Below are 18,497 nucleotides of genomic sequence, written 5' to 3' on the forward strand. Positions count from 1 at the left end.
AAATAGCTGGTGACGTAGTCGTTCTGTGCTGGGTTGCTGACTGTAAGGTCAGGAGTTCAAAACCACCAGCTACACCCCCCACCCCGGTGATAGAGAGTCTGGGAACCCCACAGGGGCAGTTCTACCCAGCCCTGCAGGAGCAGGAAGAGTCGGAATTGACTCCTGGGCAGTGTGTTGTTTTTGTTTTGTTTTTCATTTCTTTTACCATAGCTGACTGGTCCGGTAGGTTTACTTCTCTGTTCCCCTCAAATCCCACTGAAATTGTTGGGCAGCCAGGATAGGGACAGGGGTTGTCCCTCCCATGCCTGTGAAGGTGCTGGATACAGGAGTTGGGAAGGTATCAGGCCAGCATCAGCCACCCATGAAGACTCTGGAAATGGGCATGCCCAAATTCAAGCCCTAAGCCAGGTGGGCCGTACACCTGGGTGGCCCAAACTAGGCCCAGGCTCATGATCCCACCCAACCAGAATCTTGAAATACCCTGGCAGAGGGAAGGCCGGTCTCTTCTTACCCTGCTCCTGGTCAGACTCACGGTTCTCAACCTGTGGGTCACGACCCCTGGGGGGGAGGGGGCGGTTGGCGAACGACCCTTTCATAGGGGTCGCCCGATGCATCGCTCATGCCAAGGCCTCTGTCCCGCAGGGTGGGCGCGCAGTGCCACGAGGTTGCCCTGAGATAGCGGGTACTCTAGAGACTGGAAACCCTGAAACGTCTCCCATGCTCCATAAAAACTCACTTGGATTACAAACCAGGCTTCGGCGTGACTTCTTTCTCTAGAAACCTCACAAAATGACCCCCAGCAGCATAAAATAACAAATGCATCACAGTTCTGAGCAGCTGGAGGGAGACCGGCGAGCACAGTGGAGAGCGGCGAGGGACTCCTGGGACCTGCCAGAGCAGCTTCCGGACAGGAAGCACTGGGCAGGGAAACTGAGGCCCACTGACAAGTGGAGTCTACGAGCAGGTCCTCAGGGAAAGGGGAGAAGAGACTAGGGAGATCTGCTCAGGAGGAAACCCAACAGCTCAGAAGCGGCACAGTCTCCTCAAGCCCCCAGCAGCCACCTCTGGAAAGGGCCCCCGGATAAAACTGCAAGGGCAGCTCAGGCTGGAATCCCGTGCCCACCAGCACCACCTGTGTGGGCATTGCCCTTTCTTTGACAAACTACCAGATGCAGATCCTGTGATGAGAACCTGTGTTCACTGCCAACGCACGGGGATTTTCACGGTGGTGGGACAAACCACTTCCCAGGACACACATCTGTTATCACCAACGGACAGCCAGCAATCTCCAATGGAGTAAGGAAAACGGCTGCATGAGAAGAAATGGATTCAGTAAGTTAAAAAAGCCGGCCCCTCCACAAACAAAGGAGAGCTTCAACTTACTGAACAGTCTTCAAACGATTCCATACAAAAAGAGCTGTGACTAGAGAGAACAAAGACTGTCGAAATGTTGAAAATCAAAACCACCAATTATAAACGCTTCTTAGCTGAGGCTGAAGAGCAGGAAAAATAGGCAGGTTGAGAACAGAAATTTGGTCTGTTTTCCCCCTTCCCCCCTCCCTCTCTCACAAACCCTTGATAATTTTTTTTTCATATCTTACACTGACGTCTCTCTTCACCCACTTTGCTGTTGTCCATCCCCCAGGGAGGGGGTTATATGTAGATCCTTGTAATCGGTTGCCCCTCTCTACGCCCCCCTCCCTCCACCCTCCCAGTATCGCCACTCTCAGCACTGGTCCTGAAGGGATCATCTGTCCTGGATTCCCTGTGTTTCCAGTTCCTATCTGCACCAGTGTACATCCTCTGGTCTAACCAGATTTGTAAGGTAGAATTGGGATCATGATAGTGGGGAGGATGAAGCATTCAAGAACAAGAAGAAAGTTGTATGTTTCATCAGTGCTACACTGCACCCTGACTGGCTTGACTCCTCCCTGCGACCCTTCTGTAAGGGGGTGTCCAGTTGCTTACAGATGGACTTTGGGTCCCCACTCTGCACTCCCCCTCATTCACTATGATATGATTTTTTGTTCTTTGATGCTTGGTATCTGATCCCTTTGATACCTCATGATCACACAGGCTGGTGTGCTTCTTCCATATGGGCTTTGCTGCTTCTGAGCTAGATGGCTGCTTGTTTACCTTCAAGCTTTTAAGACCCCAGACGCTACATCTTTTGATAGCCGGGCACCATCAGCTTTCTTCACCACATTGGCTTTTGCACACATTTGTCTTCAGTGATTATGTTGGGAAGGTGAGCATCATGGAATGCCAGTTTAATAGAACTAAGTGTTCTTGCATTGAGGGAGTACTTGAGTAAAGGCCCGATGTCCATCTGCTATCTTAATACTAAACCAACCCATAAATATATGCATATATTTGTTTCTCCATCATCATATAAAAATATATTTACATGTATACATGCCTGTATTTAGACCTCTATAAATGCCCTTTGCCTCCTAGTTCTTTCCTCTATTTCCCTTTAGTGGGACAACCACTATCAGGTAGGGCTTGATCAAGGGCAATGTAACTGAGAGGAATTACTGAAACCCAAATGAAGGCTGAACATCATGTATGAATTTTTATGAGAACTGTAAGAGCCCCCAATAAAACAATTTATATAAAAAACTTTAAGATAATTGTTGGAAGAGAAAAGAATTAGAATCACAAAATAGGCTTCCCTGTCTGGAGGATATTTTTATCTTAATTGTATTCAAAGATGCAAAGAACACTGAGGAAAATGAATAAAGAGATCACCTTCAAGACACACAGTGGTGATGTGCATGACTTCTGAAGACCGGGAGGACTGTCTAAAGCACTGGTCCTCAACCTTCCTCATGCCACAATTCTTTCATACAGTTCCTCACGTGGTGATCCCCCCAACCATAAAATTATCTTCGTTGCTACTTCATCACTGTCATTTTGCTACTATGATGAACCGGGTGACCCCTGTGAAGCACTGGTCTAAAGGCTTCTCTGAAGGAGGGGGAGGAAGCGGAGGATGAGGAGCGGCAGCAGCTGCAGAGAGAACACATTTGGTTATCTAAAAGGAAATGAGAACCTGATCCCTACCGAGAACCAGCGTGGAAGCAACATATGCAAAGGGCAGGGGCTCCGCAGAGAGAGAACAGCAGGAACATCAGGCCCTGGGCTTCAGGGTTTTCTGGTGCTCCCATGTTGGAGTGAGGACATTCCGCCAGGTACATACAGAGAGAGAGCCTACCAGGACTCAGGTAACTCCCAAGCAGGGGTTTACCAATCTTCTTGTTTCAAATTTTAATTTAAAAAGATTATTGTACGTTGGGAAGGGGGTTACATTTGGAGCATCATTTTTATGTTCAACAGGTTAAATGACTAATCAACATCTCAAAAGTTGAGCCTTCACCGTACCAATCTTTTTTTCCATCCCATCCACATCGACCTGAAACGCCAGTCGGATCACTTTGTCCTGTGACGAATCTGTCTTCCATGAGCCTTTCCCCAAGTCTACCAATGGCACTCCACCTCAGGCTTCTTGCCCTAACACCAGGAGCTGTCTTCCTATACTACCATGGGGCAATTGCTCAACAAAGTCAGGCTGCAACTAAGTTATGCGGATGTGAGGCTCCAAATCTTCAAGACAGGAGAGGCAGAGCCTAAAAAGACTGTACTATCAGCAGCACCAAGTACTAGAAGCCAATGGAGCCGTCGCTTCAAAGAGATAGTGAAAGGAGATTTAAGACCGAGACCCTTATCCTAACCCCATTCGCACCAAATCCCCCTGTCAAAATTGAAAATAATGAAATCGATTGTTATGAGATACAAGAGCTCATTTGAAAACACCATAGGCTTTTAAGAATGTAAAATTATCTAAATAAATGACCTTAATATTCCTAAAGACTAAGTCTCAATCTCATAAATTTATCAATGGTAAACGATCTCAGTCAGCGGAGCCATGGGGCCTAAACAACACTGATTCTAAAATTCATCTGTAAGTACAAGTGAGTAAGACTAGCAAAGAAGTGGTGGTAACCAGGGCTGGGAGAAAGAGCGTTGGTGGTGCCACAGGGTTGGTGGTTCAAACCCACTAGCCATTCCACAGGAGACTTACAGTCTTGGAAACTCCGAGCAGCAGCTCTACTCTGCCCAGTGAGATGGCTATGAATTGGAATGACTCAATATCAGTGGGTTGGGGGTTGGTTAAGAGCTGGAGGCAAGGAGGAACTGTGGAGAACCAAGATTTGCCTTACGGCGGTGGAAAATTTAAGTTGATTAAAGGTAGGGTGGCAAAACCAATTAAAGTACTGGCTGTCAATAAGTTGTACACCTGGAAAAAGTTGTATATAGATATATTTATACCACCCCCCCCCCAAAACAAAACAGAGCAGCTGCTGAGGCTGTTTACCTACAAGCCAACCTTCCCTCTGACATTTAGTTCCTTGGTTTGGAGGCCTAGAGCCATGGTTTCATGGATGCCCCAGTTAATTGGCCTAAAACTACATTTTAGTGCTTCGTTCTCCAAGTTTGCTGTGCAGTGCCGGGGTCTTAAAGCTTGCATGCAGCCATGCAAGGCAAGCACTTGGTCTCTACTGACCTGGAGCAACAGGGGAGGGAGCAGATATAGAAAACTGCCCCCGTGAGCAGCTCCCTCCTCTGCAGCGAGACCAGAAAAGCTAGATGGTGCCCAGCTATCACTGCGGAACATTCTGGTCAAAGCCTCTTCAGGTCGAGAAATGAAATCACCCCTGGGTTAAAATAATCAATTACTTAAGACCAAAAGGGCAGCATTTAGCCCAGGACAAAGTTCAGAGGGTCAGGGAAGAAAGAGGAATGGAAACAGAAAATAATGGGAGAGGATGGGATACGTCCTAACACTCGGAGGCAACTGCAACAGGTGAGCGAAACAAAATGGGTATGAATTGTTGGATGTAAAAATGATGATCTGCTCTGTAAACCTCCACCTAATTCACGATAAAAAGTAACAAAGACAAATGAAACCATGCAGAAATATAAGGAGTTAAAAAGTGAGCTTCCCTATTTAAACCTACCCCTTCCTCTGATGCCCTTTCTTCCCTCCTGGGAGGTAATTAATTTTCATGAATGTTTCCACACCCCCTTTTGTATCTTTAACATATTTTTAAACAAAAATAGTTATATTTTCTTAAATCGTGAGAGGGGGAAAAAAGACAATTGGCAAAGGGATAGATAAATGCTAATAAGCACATTTTAAAAACATTTTATTAGGGGCTCATACAACTCTTATCACAATCCATACATGTACATACAGCAATTGTATAAAGCACATCTGCACATTCCCTGCCCCAATCATTCTCAGAGCATCTGCTCTCCACTCAAGCAAGAAGCACATTTTATTTTTTTTTAATTTTAACAATTTATTAGGGGCTCATACAATTCTTATCACAGTTCATACATATACATACATCAATTGTATAAAGCACATCTGTACAGTCTTTGCCCTAATCATTTTTTTCTCTTTTCTTTTTTTACATTTTATTAGGGACTCATACAACTCTTATCACCATCCATACATATACATACATCAATTGTATAAAGCACATCCATACATTCCCCGCCCCAATCATTCTCAAGGCATTTGCTCTCCACTTAAGCCCCTTGCATCAGGTCCTCTTTTTTTTTTCCCCTCCCTCTCTTTTCCCCCCTCCCTCATGTGCCCTTGGTAATTTATACATCGTTATTCTGTCATATCTTGCCCTATCCGGAGTCTCCCTTCCCCCCTTCTCTGATGTCCCTCTCCCAGGGAAGAGGTCACATGTGGATCCTTGTAATCAGTTCCCCCTTTCCAACCCACTCACCCTCCACTCTCCCAGCATCGTCCCTCACACCCTTGGTCCTGAAGGTATCATCCACTCTGGATTCCCTGTTCCTCCAGCCCTCATATGTACCAGTGTACAGCCTCTGTCCTATCCAGGCCTGCAAGGTAGAATTCGGATCATGGTAGTTGGGGGGAGGAAGCATCCAGGATCTGGGGGAAAGCTGTGTTCTTCATCGGTACTACCTTGCACCCTAATTAACCCATCTCCTCTCCTAAACGCCTCTATGAGGGGATCTCCATTGGCCGACACTTGGGCCTTGGGTCTCCACTCTGCACTTCCCCCTTCATTTAATATGGTATATATATACATATACATATACACATATATACACATACATACACACACTTATATCGTTGTTTTTTTTTGCATGATGTCTTATACCTGGTCCCTTGGCACCTTGTGATCGCACTGGCCGGTGTGCTTCTTCCATGTGGGCTTTTTTGCTTCTGAGCTTGATGGCCGCTTGTTCACCTTCAAACCTTTAAGACCCCAGACACTATCTCTTTTGATAGCCGGGCACCATCAGCTTTCTTCACCACATTTGCTTATGCACCCATTTGTCTTCAGCGATCCTATCATGGAGGTGTGCAGTCAATGATATGATTTTTTGTTCTTTGATGCCTGGTAACTGATCCCTTTGGGACCACTCGATCACACAGGCTGGTGTGTTCTTCCATGTGGACTTTGTTGAAGAAGCACATTTTAAATGTTTGGCTCTACTAAGCACAGAAGAGCAGCTAAACACAATTTGCTTGTTTCACATGTCCAGGGATTAGATGAAAATTATCTAGACCGTGTCCTCTCTGGTTAGTTTGTGTCCATGCCCAACAGGTATTGCTTTTTTCCTTTCTTAAAGAGCAAACGCAAAAATCCTCCTTCCTACTCTGATCAATTTGGCAGACTTTTAAAAGAAAGTATTAATATCTGCAGAAACAAATCCAAGTACACATTGAAACGCCACTAGAGAACAATGTAAATTGGTACGAACCTCTCTGTACAGCTTGGCAGTAATAGCCAAAGCTAAAAACATACATGGAAAAGTTTTGAAAAAATAGAATAAACAAGTTCAAAGGATTGTAGAATACAAAATCCATATTTAAAATTCAGTAACATTTGGAATGACAGGCTATGTGTATTAAATTCCAACCTAAAAAAGAAAAGAAACCTTAAAAAAACTTAAAAAAATTAGTAGCATTTCATTGAACAGGTTGAAAGTGAAATTAAGAAATAAATTCTCCAGTGGAAAGCAGATGTTTTGAGAATGATGATGGCAACACGTGCCAATGTGCTTGACACAATGGATGGATGGATGGATTGTGATAAGCGTTGTATGAGCCCCCAATAAAATGATTTTGAAAAAAGAAATTCTATTTACAATAGGATCAAAAAGAATACAGCACTTAGAAATAAATTTAGCCTCCCATGAAGCAGTGCACTGAAAACTGCGACATATGCTAAAATAAAGACCAAAGAACTGGCATGCCTGGACAATAAAACTTAGGATCGAGAAAATGTCAGTACTCCCCAATCGATGTGTACGGATTTAACAAATTCAGTATCAAAAGCCAGCTGGTCTATGATGCTCACTCTCCCGACACAACGGCTGGAGCCAAAGTGTGTGAACAAGTAAATGTGGTGAAGAAAGCTGATGGTGCCCGGCTATCAAAAGAGATAGTGACAGGGGTCTTAAAGGCTTGAAGATAAACAAGCGGCCATCTAGCTCAGAAGCAACAAAGTCCACATGGAAGAACACACCAGCCTGTGTGATCGAGTGGTCCCAAAGGGATCAGTTACCAGGCATCAAAGAACAAAAAATCATATCATTGACTGCACACCTCCATGATAGGATCGCTGAAGACAAATGGGTGCACAAGCAAATGTGGTGAAGAAAGCTGATGGTGCCCGGCTATCAAAAGAGATAGTGTCTGGGGTCTTAAAGGCTTGAAGGTGAACAAGCGGCCATCTCGCTCAGAAACAAATAAGCCCACATGGAAGAAGCACACCGGCCAGTGCGATCACGAGGTGCCCAAGGGACCAGATATAAGGCATCATGCAAAAAAAAAAAAAAAGATATGTGTGTGTATGTATGTGTATATATGTGTATATGTATATATGTATGTGTATATATATATTATATTAAATGAAGGGGGAAGTGCAGAGTGGAGACCCAAGGCCCAAGTGTCGGCCAATGGAGATCCCCTCATAGAGGGGCTTAGGAGAGGAGATGGGTTAACTAGGGTATGAGGTAGTATTGATGAAGAACACAGCTTTCCCCCAGATCCTGGATGCTTCCTCCCCCCAACTACCATGATCCGAATTCTACCTTGCAGGGCTGGATAGGACAGAGGCTGTACACTGGTACATATGAGGGTTGGAGGTACAGGGAATCCAGGGTGGATGATACCTTCAGGACCAAGGGTGTGAGGGACGATGCTGGGAGAGTGGAGGGTGAGTGGGTTGGAAAGGGGGAACTGATTACAAGGATCCACATGTGACCTCTTCCCTGGGAGAGGGACAGCAGAGAAGGGGGGAAGGGAGACCCCGAATAGGGCAATATATGACAAAATAACGAGGTATGAATTACCAAGGGCATATGAGGGAGGGGGGAATGGGGAGGAAGGGGAATAAAAGAGGACCTGATGCAAGGGGCTTAAGTGGAGAGCAAATGCCTTGAGAATGATTGGGGCAGGGAATGTATGGATGTGCTTTATACAATTGATGTACGTATATGTATGGATTGTGGTAAGAGTTGTTGGAGTCCCTAATAAAATGTAAAAGAAGAAAAGAGAAAAAAAAATGATTAGGGCAAAGACTGTACAGATGTGCTTTATACAATTGATGTATGTATATGTATGAACTGTGTAAAGAATTGTATCAGCCCCAATAAATTGTTAAAAAAAAAAAATAAAAAAAAAATAAAAAAAAAAAGCCAGCTGGTTTTTTTTTTTGTGTGTGTCTGCAGAAATTGACATGTTAATTCCAAAATCCCTACGGAAATTCAAGGGAATCAGGATAACCAAAGAGAGTAACAAAGCTGGAAAATTAATACTTGCGATTTCAAACCTTATTATAAAGCTGCAGTAATCATCGCAGTGTGATGATAACACAAGGATAGATATCTACTAGATCAATGAAATCGGATTAAGAATCCAGGAGTAAACTTACATTAATGTCAATGATCAACTGATTTTTGACAAGGGCACCATAATTCAATGGTGAAAACTAGCCACCACCAGCCTATGACCAGGATCAGTCAACAGAGCTCCACAATCAACAGAACAAAGCTGAACTCCTCCCTCTCACCGTATGCAAGCTCAGCTCAAAATGGATTGAAGCCCCTAAATTTAAGAGCTAAAACGAAAACCAAACTCCGAGTCATTGAACCAATCCTGACTCAAAGTGGCTCTATCGGAGAGCAGAGGTGTCCCTTTGGGTTTCTGGGGTTTTACTTCGGTAGTCAAAGGTGAAAGATTTATATGATCTGAAGAGAAACCAGAGTTTTTAATTCTTTACAGATGCAGAATGCCTCATCTTCCTCTCTTGGAGTGGCTGGTGGTTTTGAATAACCGACCTTGTGGTTAGCAGTCTAACTAGTAACCCATATGTAACCCAGCTTCCTTTAGAAGAAATCAGAGGCTTTTAAATCTTTGTGACTTTGGGTTGACCATAGGGTTTTTAGATATGACACCAAAACACAAGTAAAAGAGGAAAGATATATAAATTGGACACTATCAGAATTAATTTGTTTTCTTTCAAAAATGTGAAAAGACAACCCACGAAAAGGAAAACAGGATCTGAAAATCATATATTTGATAAAGGACTGCATCTCAAATATATAGAGAACGCTTAACAATTCAACAATAAAATGACAACCTAAGAAATGGTAGGTTACATGCATACACACACACACACACACACACACACGTCATCAGTGTGAGGGGAATGCAAACCTAAACCACGAGATGTCCCTCACACCCACTTGGATGGTGGTGATCATTAAAGACACATAATGACAAGTGTCCCTGAGGATTTGGGAAAGTGGAAACGCTCATCCATTCACTGCTGGCGGGACCGTAAAATGGTGCAGCCACTGTGGAACACAGTTTGGCTGTTCCACACCTGTTACCATCAAGCCCGTTTTGACTCATTGGGAGCCCGTGTTTTATAGAGTAGAATACACCTTTCTTGGCTATTATCTTCATAGAAGCCAACCACCAGGCCTTCAGGTACAAAACATCGGCAACAAGGTTGCAGGAATCCTAGAGTCTCCATAGGACCCAGCTATCCGATTCTCTTATAAATATCTAAGAAAATGGAAAGAGTTTACACAAAAATGTATGTGTGAACATTCACAGTATCAGTATTCATAATGGTCAATACGCAGAAACGACAGTTTTGATTAATGGATGAATGCATCAACTGTAGCCTTGAGAAGAATGGGAATCCCAGACCACTTGACTATGCTTATGTAGAACCTGTGCTTGGAACACAAGGCAGGTGTACAAACAGACAAAAGAATATGGCATGGTTGAAAATCAGGAAAGGTGTACATCAGGGTTGTAACTTCTGACCTACTTGTTCAATCTGTATAGCGAGCAAATTATCAGAGAAGCTGGATGATTGGAAGAAGAACGTGGCATCAGGATTGGAGGAAGGCTTACTAACAGCCTGAGGCACGCAGACGGCCCAGTCTGGCTCGCTGGAAGGAAGAACTGGAAGCAGTCTGCAGTTCAAGAACTGCAGCCTTCTGAACGGACTACCATTCACTGTAAAGAAAACCGAAATCCTCACAACTGCACCGGGAGGCCACAAAGATTGACGTTGTCAAGGACTTCACCTCGCTTAGATGCACAATCAATGCTCACGAAGGCAGCAGCCAAAAGATGAAAAGATTGGGTATATCTGCTGCCTGAGACCTCTTCAAAGTGTTGAAAAGCAAGGTAGTTAAAGTACACCTAACTCAAGCCGTGATATTTTCAACTGCCTCATGTGCACGTGGACACAAGCCTGCGAAAGGTGGACACGGAATAAGGAAGACACAGTGCGTATGAACTGTGGTGCTGGGGAAGAATACTGAAAATATCAGACTCCCCAAAGAACAAACAGACCTGTCTTGGCAGAAGTACAGCCAGGATGTTTCTCAGAGGCCAGGGTGGAGAGACTTCGTCTCAAGTACTCTGGATATATTGTCAGGAGAGACTAGTTCCTGCAGAAGGACATCAGTGAGCATTAGAACTGATAGTGATGATGTGTATACAATTCTTCGAGAAAGCAATTTAACTAGGCATGTGTTTGATATGTGAATATTATATCCAAAAACTACTGAAAATAAAAAAAGGAAGAAGCCAAACTTGACCTACGGTTACCATAGGTGAAGGAAGGAGAGTTTTTGGTTAGAATTAGGGAGCATTGAGCTTACGTTAATGGTGGTGGAATCATTTGGGAAAGGATGTCAGTAATAGTTGTACAACACGAAGGGTAAAGCCAATGGTACTGAGTTATATTTATAGAGGTTGTTGACTTGAGAATGTCTTGTGTTTATCTTTCCCACAATTAAAAATAATGATTACATGAATAACAATGAGTGCAAAGAAGAAAATGTTGTAAAATTGATTGTACAATTCTTCTTGCTCTGATTGGTCTGATATGTGGGTGAAGTGCCAATAAAACTGTTATAAAAATAAAGAAGAAAAGGACATTGTGCTTGGCGGAGGGGCAGCAACAAAGAGGAAGGACCTCACGGAGATGGATGGACACAGTGGCTGCAAGAATGGGCTCAATACAAGGACAATTGTGAGGATGGTGCAGGGCCGGGCGATATTTTTATTCTGTTGTACAATGGGGCGACATGAGTCGGAACTGACTTGAGAGCACCTATCAACAACAACATAAATGAAATATGGAAGGTACTCATCCAACAAGGGGCATTGGTGGTTTAGGTAAGCCTTGGCTGCTAACTGGAAGTTTGGTGGTCCGGACCCACAGCAACTCCACAGAAGAAAGACGTGGCTCTGTGCTTCTTCCGTAAAGCTCTTTGGCCTTGGCAACCCCACGGAGCAGGTCTAGCCTGTCCTATAGGCTTGCTCTGAGTTGGAGGTGCAGGGATGGGGAGAAGGGGTGGGAGGCTCATCTAATGAATGACGTACTGAGAAGTCATGCTACAGGATGGAGGGCTCTTACAAACATTCTGGTCAGTGAAGAGTCAGACACGAAGGCCACAAATGATATGATCCCATTTATGTGAAATGTCTAGAAGAGACCAGTTCACAGAAAGTGCACATAGATTAGTGGTTGGTAGAGACCGGAGAGGGGAAGGAAATGGGCAATTCTTTTGAGGATGACCAAGATATTCTACAACTAGAGAGTGGTGATGGCTGTACAATTCTGTGAATATATTAAATATCCTGTGATTGTTTGCTAGGGTAAGTTCAAATGTATTGCTGCTAAGATTCCTGTTCATACATGCAAGGAATTACCGTATATACTCAAGTATATATGGTATTTTAAATCAACACGCCAAAGACATCTCTATGAGAAGTGAATGGCTGCAAACAAGTTCTCGGAACACCTGTCTTAGCCTCAGTTAGGGGCCTTAAAAGAAAAGTTCCATCCAAACAGTTGCTTTTCAGGAACGGCTGGACCTGTTAAGCTCAACACAGAGAGCTCAGATTAGAAAGTTATGCTGACTCTCTTTTGTGAACCCAGATGGGGGGACTTGATAAGTCTTCTTGAGGGAAACAAAGATGCTCTCATGGCGCCTTGTTGTGAAGAAGTATTAAGACAACGGGACACTTTCAAAACACCACATTTATGGTACGTGAGTTATATCTCCATAAAACATTAGTTATGAAAGCATGTGCCAAAAGTCATCAGCGACTACACTAATGAGGGTGGATTTTACTGGATACACAATAAGCCTGGCTTTAACGAAGGTGTCAGTCACCACTGGCCTTCAAGGTGATTCCGACTGGTGGCAACCTGGTTGATGTCAGAGTAGAGCTGTGCTCCGGCAGGTTCCCAACAGCTGCCTTTTCAGAAATAGGTTTCTTAGCTCTTCTTCCCTTTCATTCGATGTCAGCGCTCATTGTTAGAATACTGAAGTGCAAAAGAATTAGCTGACAGGATGGTTTGTAGGAAGATAGACGTGCAATGACCAGGATGTTGAATGGGAGAAGCTGGGACATTTTTGTCCCTGAAGAATGTGCTAAGAAATGAATCACTGACGTGGAAAGGTAAGAGGGTCTCAGCAGGGAACCGGGCACATCCCAATTAGATCATTGTTATAGAGTTTTAACAGGGTCTTGTTTCTGAAACCGAGAGATGGAAAACCACGTGGGCTTTTGTGCAGTACCTGGGCACTAGTGGGCAGAGGGCGTGAATAGCTACCAGAGCCAGAGGGAACAGACTTCCAGAGAGGGACACAGCTACTGTGCCGAGACCCAGGTGGGAGGAATCCCGGCATGGGTACTCACACCGTGCCCTCCTCTCACCCTATCTCCTTCCTGTTGACGCCATTCCTGGTGGATCACTGGGATACCAGAGGGGCACTTGCGAGAGGTCAGCCTCCAGGATACAGAGAAAGACGGCAGTGAGAAATAACCCCTGGTGGGATTCAGCTGCTGGCCAAGGTCAGGAGTTTGAACTCAGCAGCCGCTCTGCCAGGAAGTCATGTGACAATCTGCTCCCGTAGATTCACAGCCTGGGACACCGCATGCCAACTCTCCAAACTCACCGCCGCGTGTGCGGGCCATGCTACTCTAGCAAGCCTCTAGGGCAGGGTAGACCTGCCCCTGGGAGTTTCCAAGACTGGAACTGTTGATGGGAGTAGAAGGCCCTGTCTTGAGGAGCTGATGCCAGGGGCTCAAGTAGAAAGAAAGCTTTCAACACATGTAAAGATGTGCTTGACACAATAGATGAATGTATGGATTGTGATAAGAGCTGTAAGAGCCTCCAATTAAAAAAAAAGGGGGAAAAAGCCCTGCCTTTCTCCTGAGGAGCAGCTGGTGATTTCAAACTGACCACCTGGTGATCACAGCTTAATGCATAACCACTATGCTACCAGGGCTTCTCCGGAAACCACACAGGGCAGTTCTGTTCTGTTCTATCGTTGCTATGAGTCTGAATCAATTCAACAGCAGCCAGTTGGGTTTAGTTTAATATAACCACTGAGAAAATTCTGGATCTATTTACCCCAACATGTAAATAATAGCTTTCTCAAAGTTCCTCAGGATGGGGCAATTCTTCACCAACGAGGACTGGCCCATAGATTTCAGGGCATTCAGCATTACTGCTCCCATACACTACACACCAGGAGAAATTCCAATCGTTACAATCACCAAAGATAAATACATAACCCTAATTATACCTGCTCGGAACCACTGTGGGGTCTCAGATTATACATTTTTTATCTACATTTTTCTACAAGAACGCATATTGCTGTCATGAAACAGAAATTGCCCACTATTTTTCAAATGGAACTCATCAGGATAATCTAAGTTCCAGCTCTCAGTAAACCCTACTCATCCCGCCCCAAGTAAGCTTGTTCATGACACTGTAAGGGAATAACAGGTGACTTGGCAGTATTACATGGAAATCACCAACAGGATGGATGTAACCAACTCAGTTATTCTGTAACTACTGGTCATTCTTAGGGGATCCAAACAAACAAACAAACACAAACTCACTGCCACAGTGTCCATTCTGACTCACAGTGACCCTAGAGGACAGAGCAGAACTGCTCCTTGGGTTGCTGAGGCTGTAACTCTTTAGGGAAGGAGAAGCCTCATCTTCCTCCCTTGCAGCAGGTGGTGGTTTCGAACTACTGACCTTGTGTTACTATGTCACCAAGGTTCACAGCTTCTTACAATTCACAGGTCAAGTACCAGATTGCTGCGGCCTTATGATAAACCTTTCAAAGGAAAGCATGTGCGTTGGTTTCAATGTGATGTGACACTGGTAAAGCCTTAGTGCTCTAGTTGGAGGACCTACTCCCTGCTCAGCCTGGTGAGAAAACCAGCACTGGCAACTTTGACAAGCGATTTGGGAAAACATTGTGTTTTACTTCCTATATTATTTCCTTTCTCCCAGGCTCAAGCAGGAAGCTGGGCCTTTAGTTACTCTTTGTCTGGGGATTTTGTCCTTACAGGGAAGAACAAGGCATTCAATAGGCTGTGGGTGAGGGGGACACATCTTAATGTGTGAATAGGTTAAGGCAATCACGTTGAGCCTTGCACCCCCAGACAATCAGGGGAGGCATCTTTCATTGCATCTAAGCAGCCATTCATTGTAAAGCATGTCCTAATTTCAGGTGTTAAAACACAAAAATGATATCCTAGGGTTAATAAAACAGTATATAATTTAAGGGCATGTTTAATTTTATTTCTAATTAGAAGAGTTCATTTTAAAAAGGTGTTTTTACTTTTAATAAACTTACTCTGCTGACATCAGTTCAAACCAGCAGAACTTTGGAGCAGCACAACTTTGAATATGGAACAACCCCCTACATTTGCCTACATGTTGATGCAACAACTCTATCCTAAGAAACTTCTCAATGTGGAAAGGTGGACAAAGAAAGCTTTCTGTGGCGCTTGGCTCTCCTGGGTGTCATGGCTTGTATGTGTCGGTTTGGCTGAGCCGTGGTTTTCAGTGGTTTGGTTAGTTAAGTAGTGATGTTGTTTGGCTGTTATGTAATGAGGTAACTTGGATGTTACATGTGGATACCATTATCCCCATGCTGTGATCTGATACAATTATCCTCCACTTGCTGTGTGTTGTAAATTCTGACCTCTGTGGTACAGTGGTGGGATGAGGTGATGCGGATGAGGCAATTTTAGAGTGAGCTGAAACATCCTTCTTCTTCAGATCGCATGTGAATGGGGTTATTTCCTTGGGAGGTGGCCTTTGTGTCACCTTTCATCTTATAAGACATAAAAGGGAAATGAGAAGAGAGGGAGGGGCCTGACTACCATCAAGAGAGAAGAGCCAGAGTACAGTATTCTTTTGGAATTGGGGTCCCATGCGCTGAGACCCTCCTAGACCTAGGGGAAGACTGAAGCGCTCCAGAGGAGGCAGGGCCCCTAGATGCTGAGAGGAAGCAAAGCCCTCCCCACAGAGCTCCCAGAGAGACAACATAGAGCACACATGCCCTAGAGCTGCTCCCAGGGAATCAAACACTCGCTTCCTAAAGGAGGTGAGAATAAACCCCTGTTTGTTAAAGCTTTCCTCTTGGGGTATAGCTAAGATACTGGTAAAACCTGGACACACGCTAGTCTTAAAACGGAAGACTGAAGAATTCAAGTGTGGTATTTCCGTATCACAGAAAACTCCAAAGAATGAAAGACAGCTGACACCTTGAAAAACGCTCATGAGGTAGTAAAGGAAAACAGGTTATGAGCCATAAGGAAACTCTATTTTTTTTTTCACTTTCCAAAAGTTTGAAGAAAAAGAGTTTCCAATCAAATATTCATTACCTAGTCCAGGAACAAATGCTCTAAAGCTGTAGAATCAAGATATTTCCAAAGATGCAATGCTTGAATTTCTGAGCAAGTGTGTATGTAACACAGAACAGACTGCGCATATACTTGCCACCATAGGAGCCCCTCCTCTGCCATGTTAGCTTTGGTCTGCTCCCCAGGAGCATTCACACAGCAAACACTTGCTGAGCTCCAGCGATCCCTTAAGGAATCCTTGCAGGTGATTCCAGCTGAAGGCCTTTTACTGGTCTCTTGACCCCGCATTTCCTACCAGCAAGTCTTCCCCACTGTCCCAGGGAACCAGCTGAGGCAATCAGCTGGAGATGGAGGAGGCCAGTGTTTCTCAAAGGTTCTGAGCACACAAACCACCCCACAGAGGGAGAGGGGGGCTGATTCAGGAGGTCTGGGGCGGGATCTGAAACTCCACAGAAGCAAGAAGCTTACTGGGAGATGTGAGTAGGTTTTGCTAAAGAATACTCAAGGGAACTGACCGACTTCTCAGTCCCATCTGCATCCTGGCTCCCATTCTTTGGCCCCAACCGAAGTTAGATTTCACAAATGTTTAAAAACTCCAGAAGCAGCAAGGTACTGGGCCGGCATTGGAAGGAACGACTTTTCACAATTTCCAGCAGAGCTCTGGAGACCCGTCAGGCCTGAGTTCGAATCCCACCCTCGGCTGGGCTTCCTTTTATTCTCGTCAATAACAAGTGAAAGCACTTTTCAGCAGGCTGGCATAGCTGTGCGGATGGCATGGTGGGCATCAAGGTTTCTAAGGAGCATTAGGGGAAGGCTTGGGAAATGGTGCCCACCACCGGTTTGTGAATGGGGCTTCAATCCTTCCCAGCAGCGAAGACGTGACAGACGCGCGACTTCTAAGGCAATCACTTGGGCTCTTGGCCTCCTGGCACTTGGCCAGCCTCCTCCCCAGGAAGGTCTGCGGCCTAAAGCAGTGTGTGCAAACCCCCCAGGCTAGAGAGCCTTCGATTCTCAGAGAGCCTGAAGCCCTCGGAGATTTCATTCGGTGAACTTATCCTCCAAACTCAGTTCCATAGTACAGCTAGAGGGACGATTAGAAACATTGTCTCCACGCTGCCTGCGCGCCCCCAGACCGCGGGAACGCTTTGCTCTCACGGAGGCCGCCAGTCACGTGGACATCAGGTATTCCTGTGACCAGTATTAACACAAACCCCGTGCCCCCATGGCAGGCATTCTGACTCCGGGACATACGCCGCCACGGAAGTCCAGCACGTTGGATTTCTCTCCCAAGAGGCACGCTAAGGGGAGCGGACACGCACCCCCGCCCCAACCCGCCAGCCAGCCAGCCTGTGGGTGCCGGCTGGTCCCCATCCAGAGCGAGGGTCTTTGAGTTTTACTCTTTGGAAAAACGACAAGGCTGGGCTTGGAAGTTTCCTGCAGCCCCTCAAAGTCGCGAACGCGCTCCATTAGAGGGGCAGGCGGGGGCACCCTCTGCGCCCCCCCCACCCCCGTGTCCCCAGTCCCCGGGCACTCACGATCTCCGCCACGATGAGGAGCCCCGGCAGGGTGCGGAGGAACTCGCGGTCGTAGGCGAAGCTGCTGCTGCTGGTAGAGAAGTTCTCGGCGAAGGAGCTGGTGGTGGTGGTGACCGTGTGCGCGCGGACCCGCTGCGGCTCCTCCATCGTCGCGCCCCGCCCGGGCCGGCCCTTCCCTGGGGACCCCCAGCGCGTGCGGGGCCGGAGCGGCGGCCCTGCGCCCCGGGACACGGCGGGGGGCGGGGTGGGTGGGGGAGGGGAGCGCGGCTGGCGCGGGGAGCGGCGCGCGGGGGGCGCCCGCCAGACGGCCCGGTGCCGGCGCTTGTCCCGCGGGTGCGCGGCGCCCCCGGGTCTGGGGCTCGCGGGCTCGGGGCTGCGCGCGGGCCTGGCGGTGGCGGAGAACCAGCGCGGGGAGGCCGCTGGGCGGCCCCGGCTGGCGGCGGAGGCCGGGAGGAGGGGAGGGGGCGTGGAGAGGGGCGGGCGGGAGGCGGGCAGCCCGAGGACCGCCCCGCGGAGGCGTCGCGGGGCCGGTGTCCGCTTCACCTGTTGCGGGGGACTGCGACGCTTCGGCCGGCCGACCCCGCCCCACGGCGCGCCCAGGATCGCGGGGGCAGCCCGCCCGGCGGGTGGCGCGGTGGGGACCGACGGCCAGGGGCTCCGGGCCAGAGCTGACTCCCTCCCAGCCT

At 46.5% G+C, this 18,497-nt stretch overlaps 1 protein-coding gene across 1 annotated transcript in view; it reads right to left on the reverse strand.

The window, feature by feature from the left end:
• The window catches only part of CMTM8 (CKLF like MARVEL transmembrane domain containing 8), a 100,386-nt gene extending 82,147 nt beyond the window's left edge, over positions 1–18,239 (reverse strand). The window contains exon 1 of the mRNA XM_075548936.1: positions 17,812–18,239. Coding sequence (XP_075405051.1) covers positions 17,812–17,958 — 147 coding nt within the window. The 5' untranslated portion in view covers positions 17,959–18,239. The remainder of the gene's footprint in view (positions 1–17,811) is intronic.
• Positions 18,240–18,497: the final 258 nt, after the last annotated feature.

Source organism: Tenrec ecaudatus, chromosome 4, assembly GCF_050624435.1.
Source record: "Tenrec ecaudatus isolate mTenEca1 chromosome 4, mTenEca1.hap1, whole genome shotgun sequence".
NCBI lineage: Eukaryota > Metazoa > Chordata > Mammalia > Afrosoricida > Tenrecidae > Tenrec > Tenrec ecaudatus.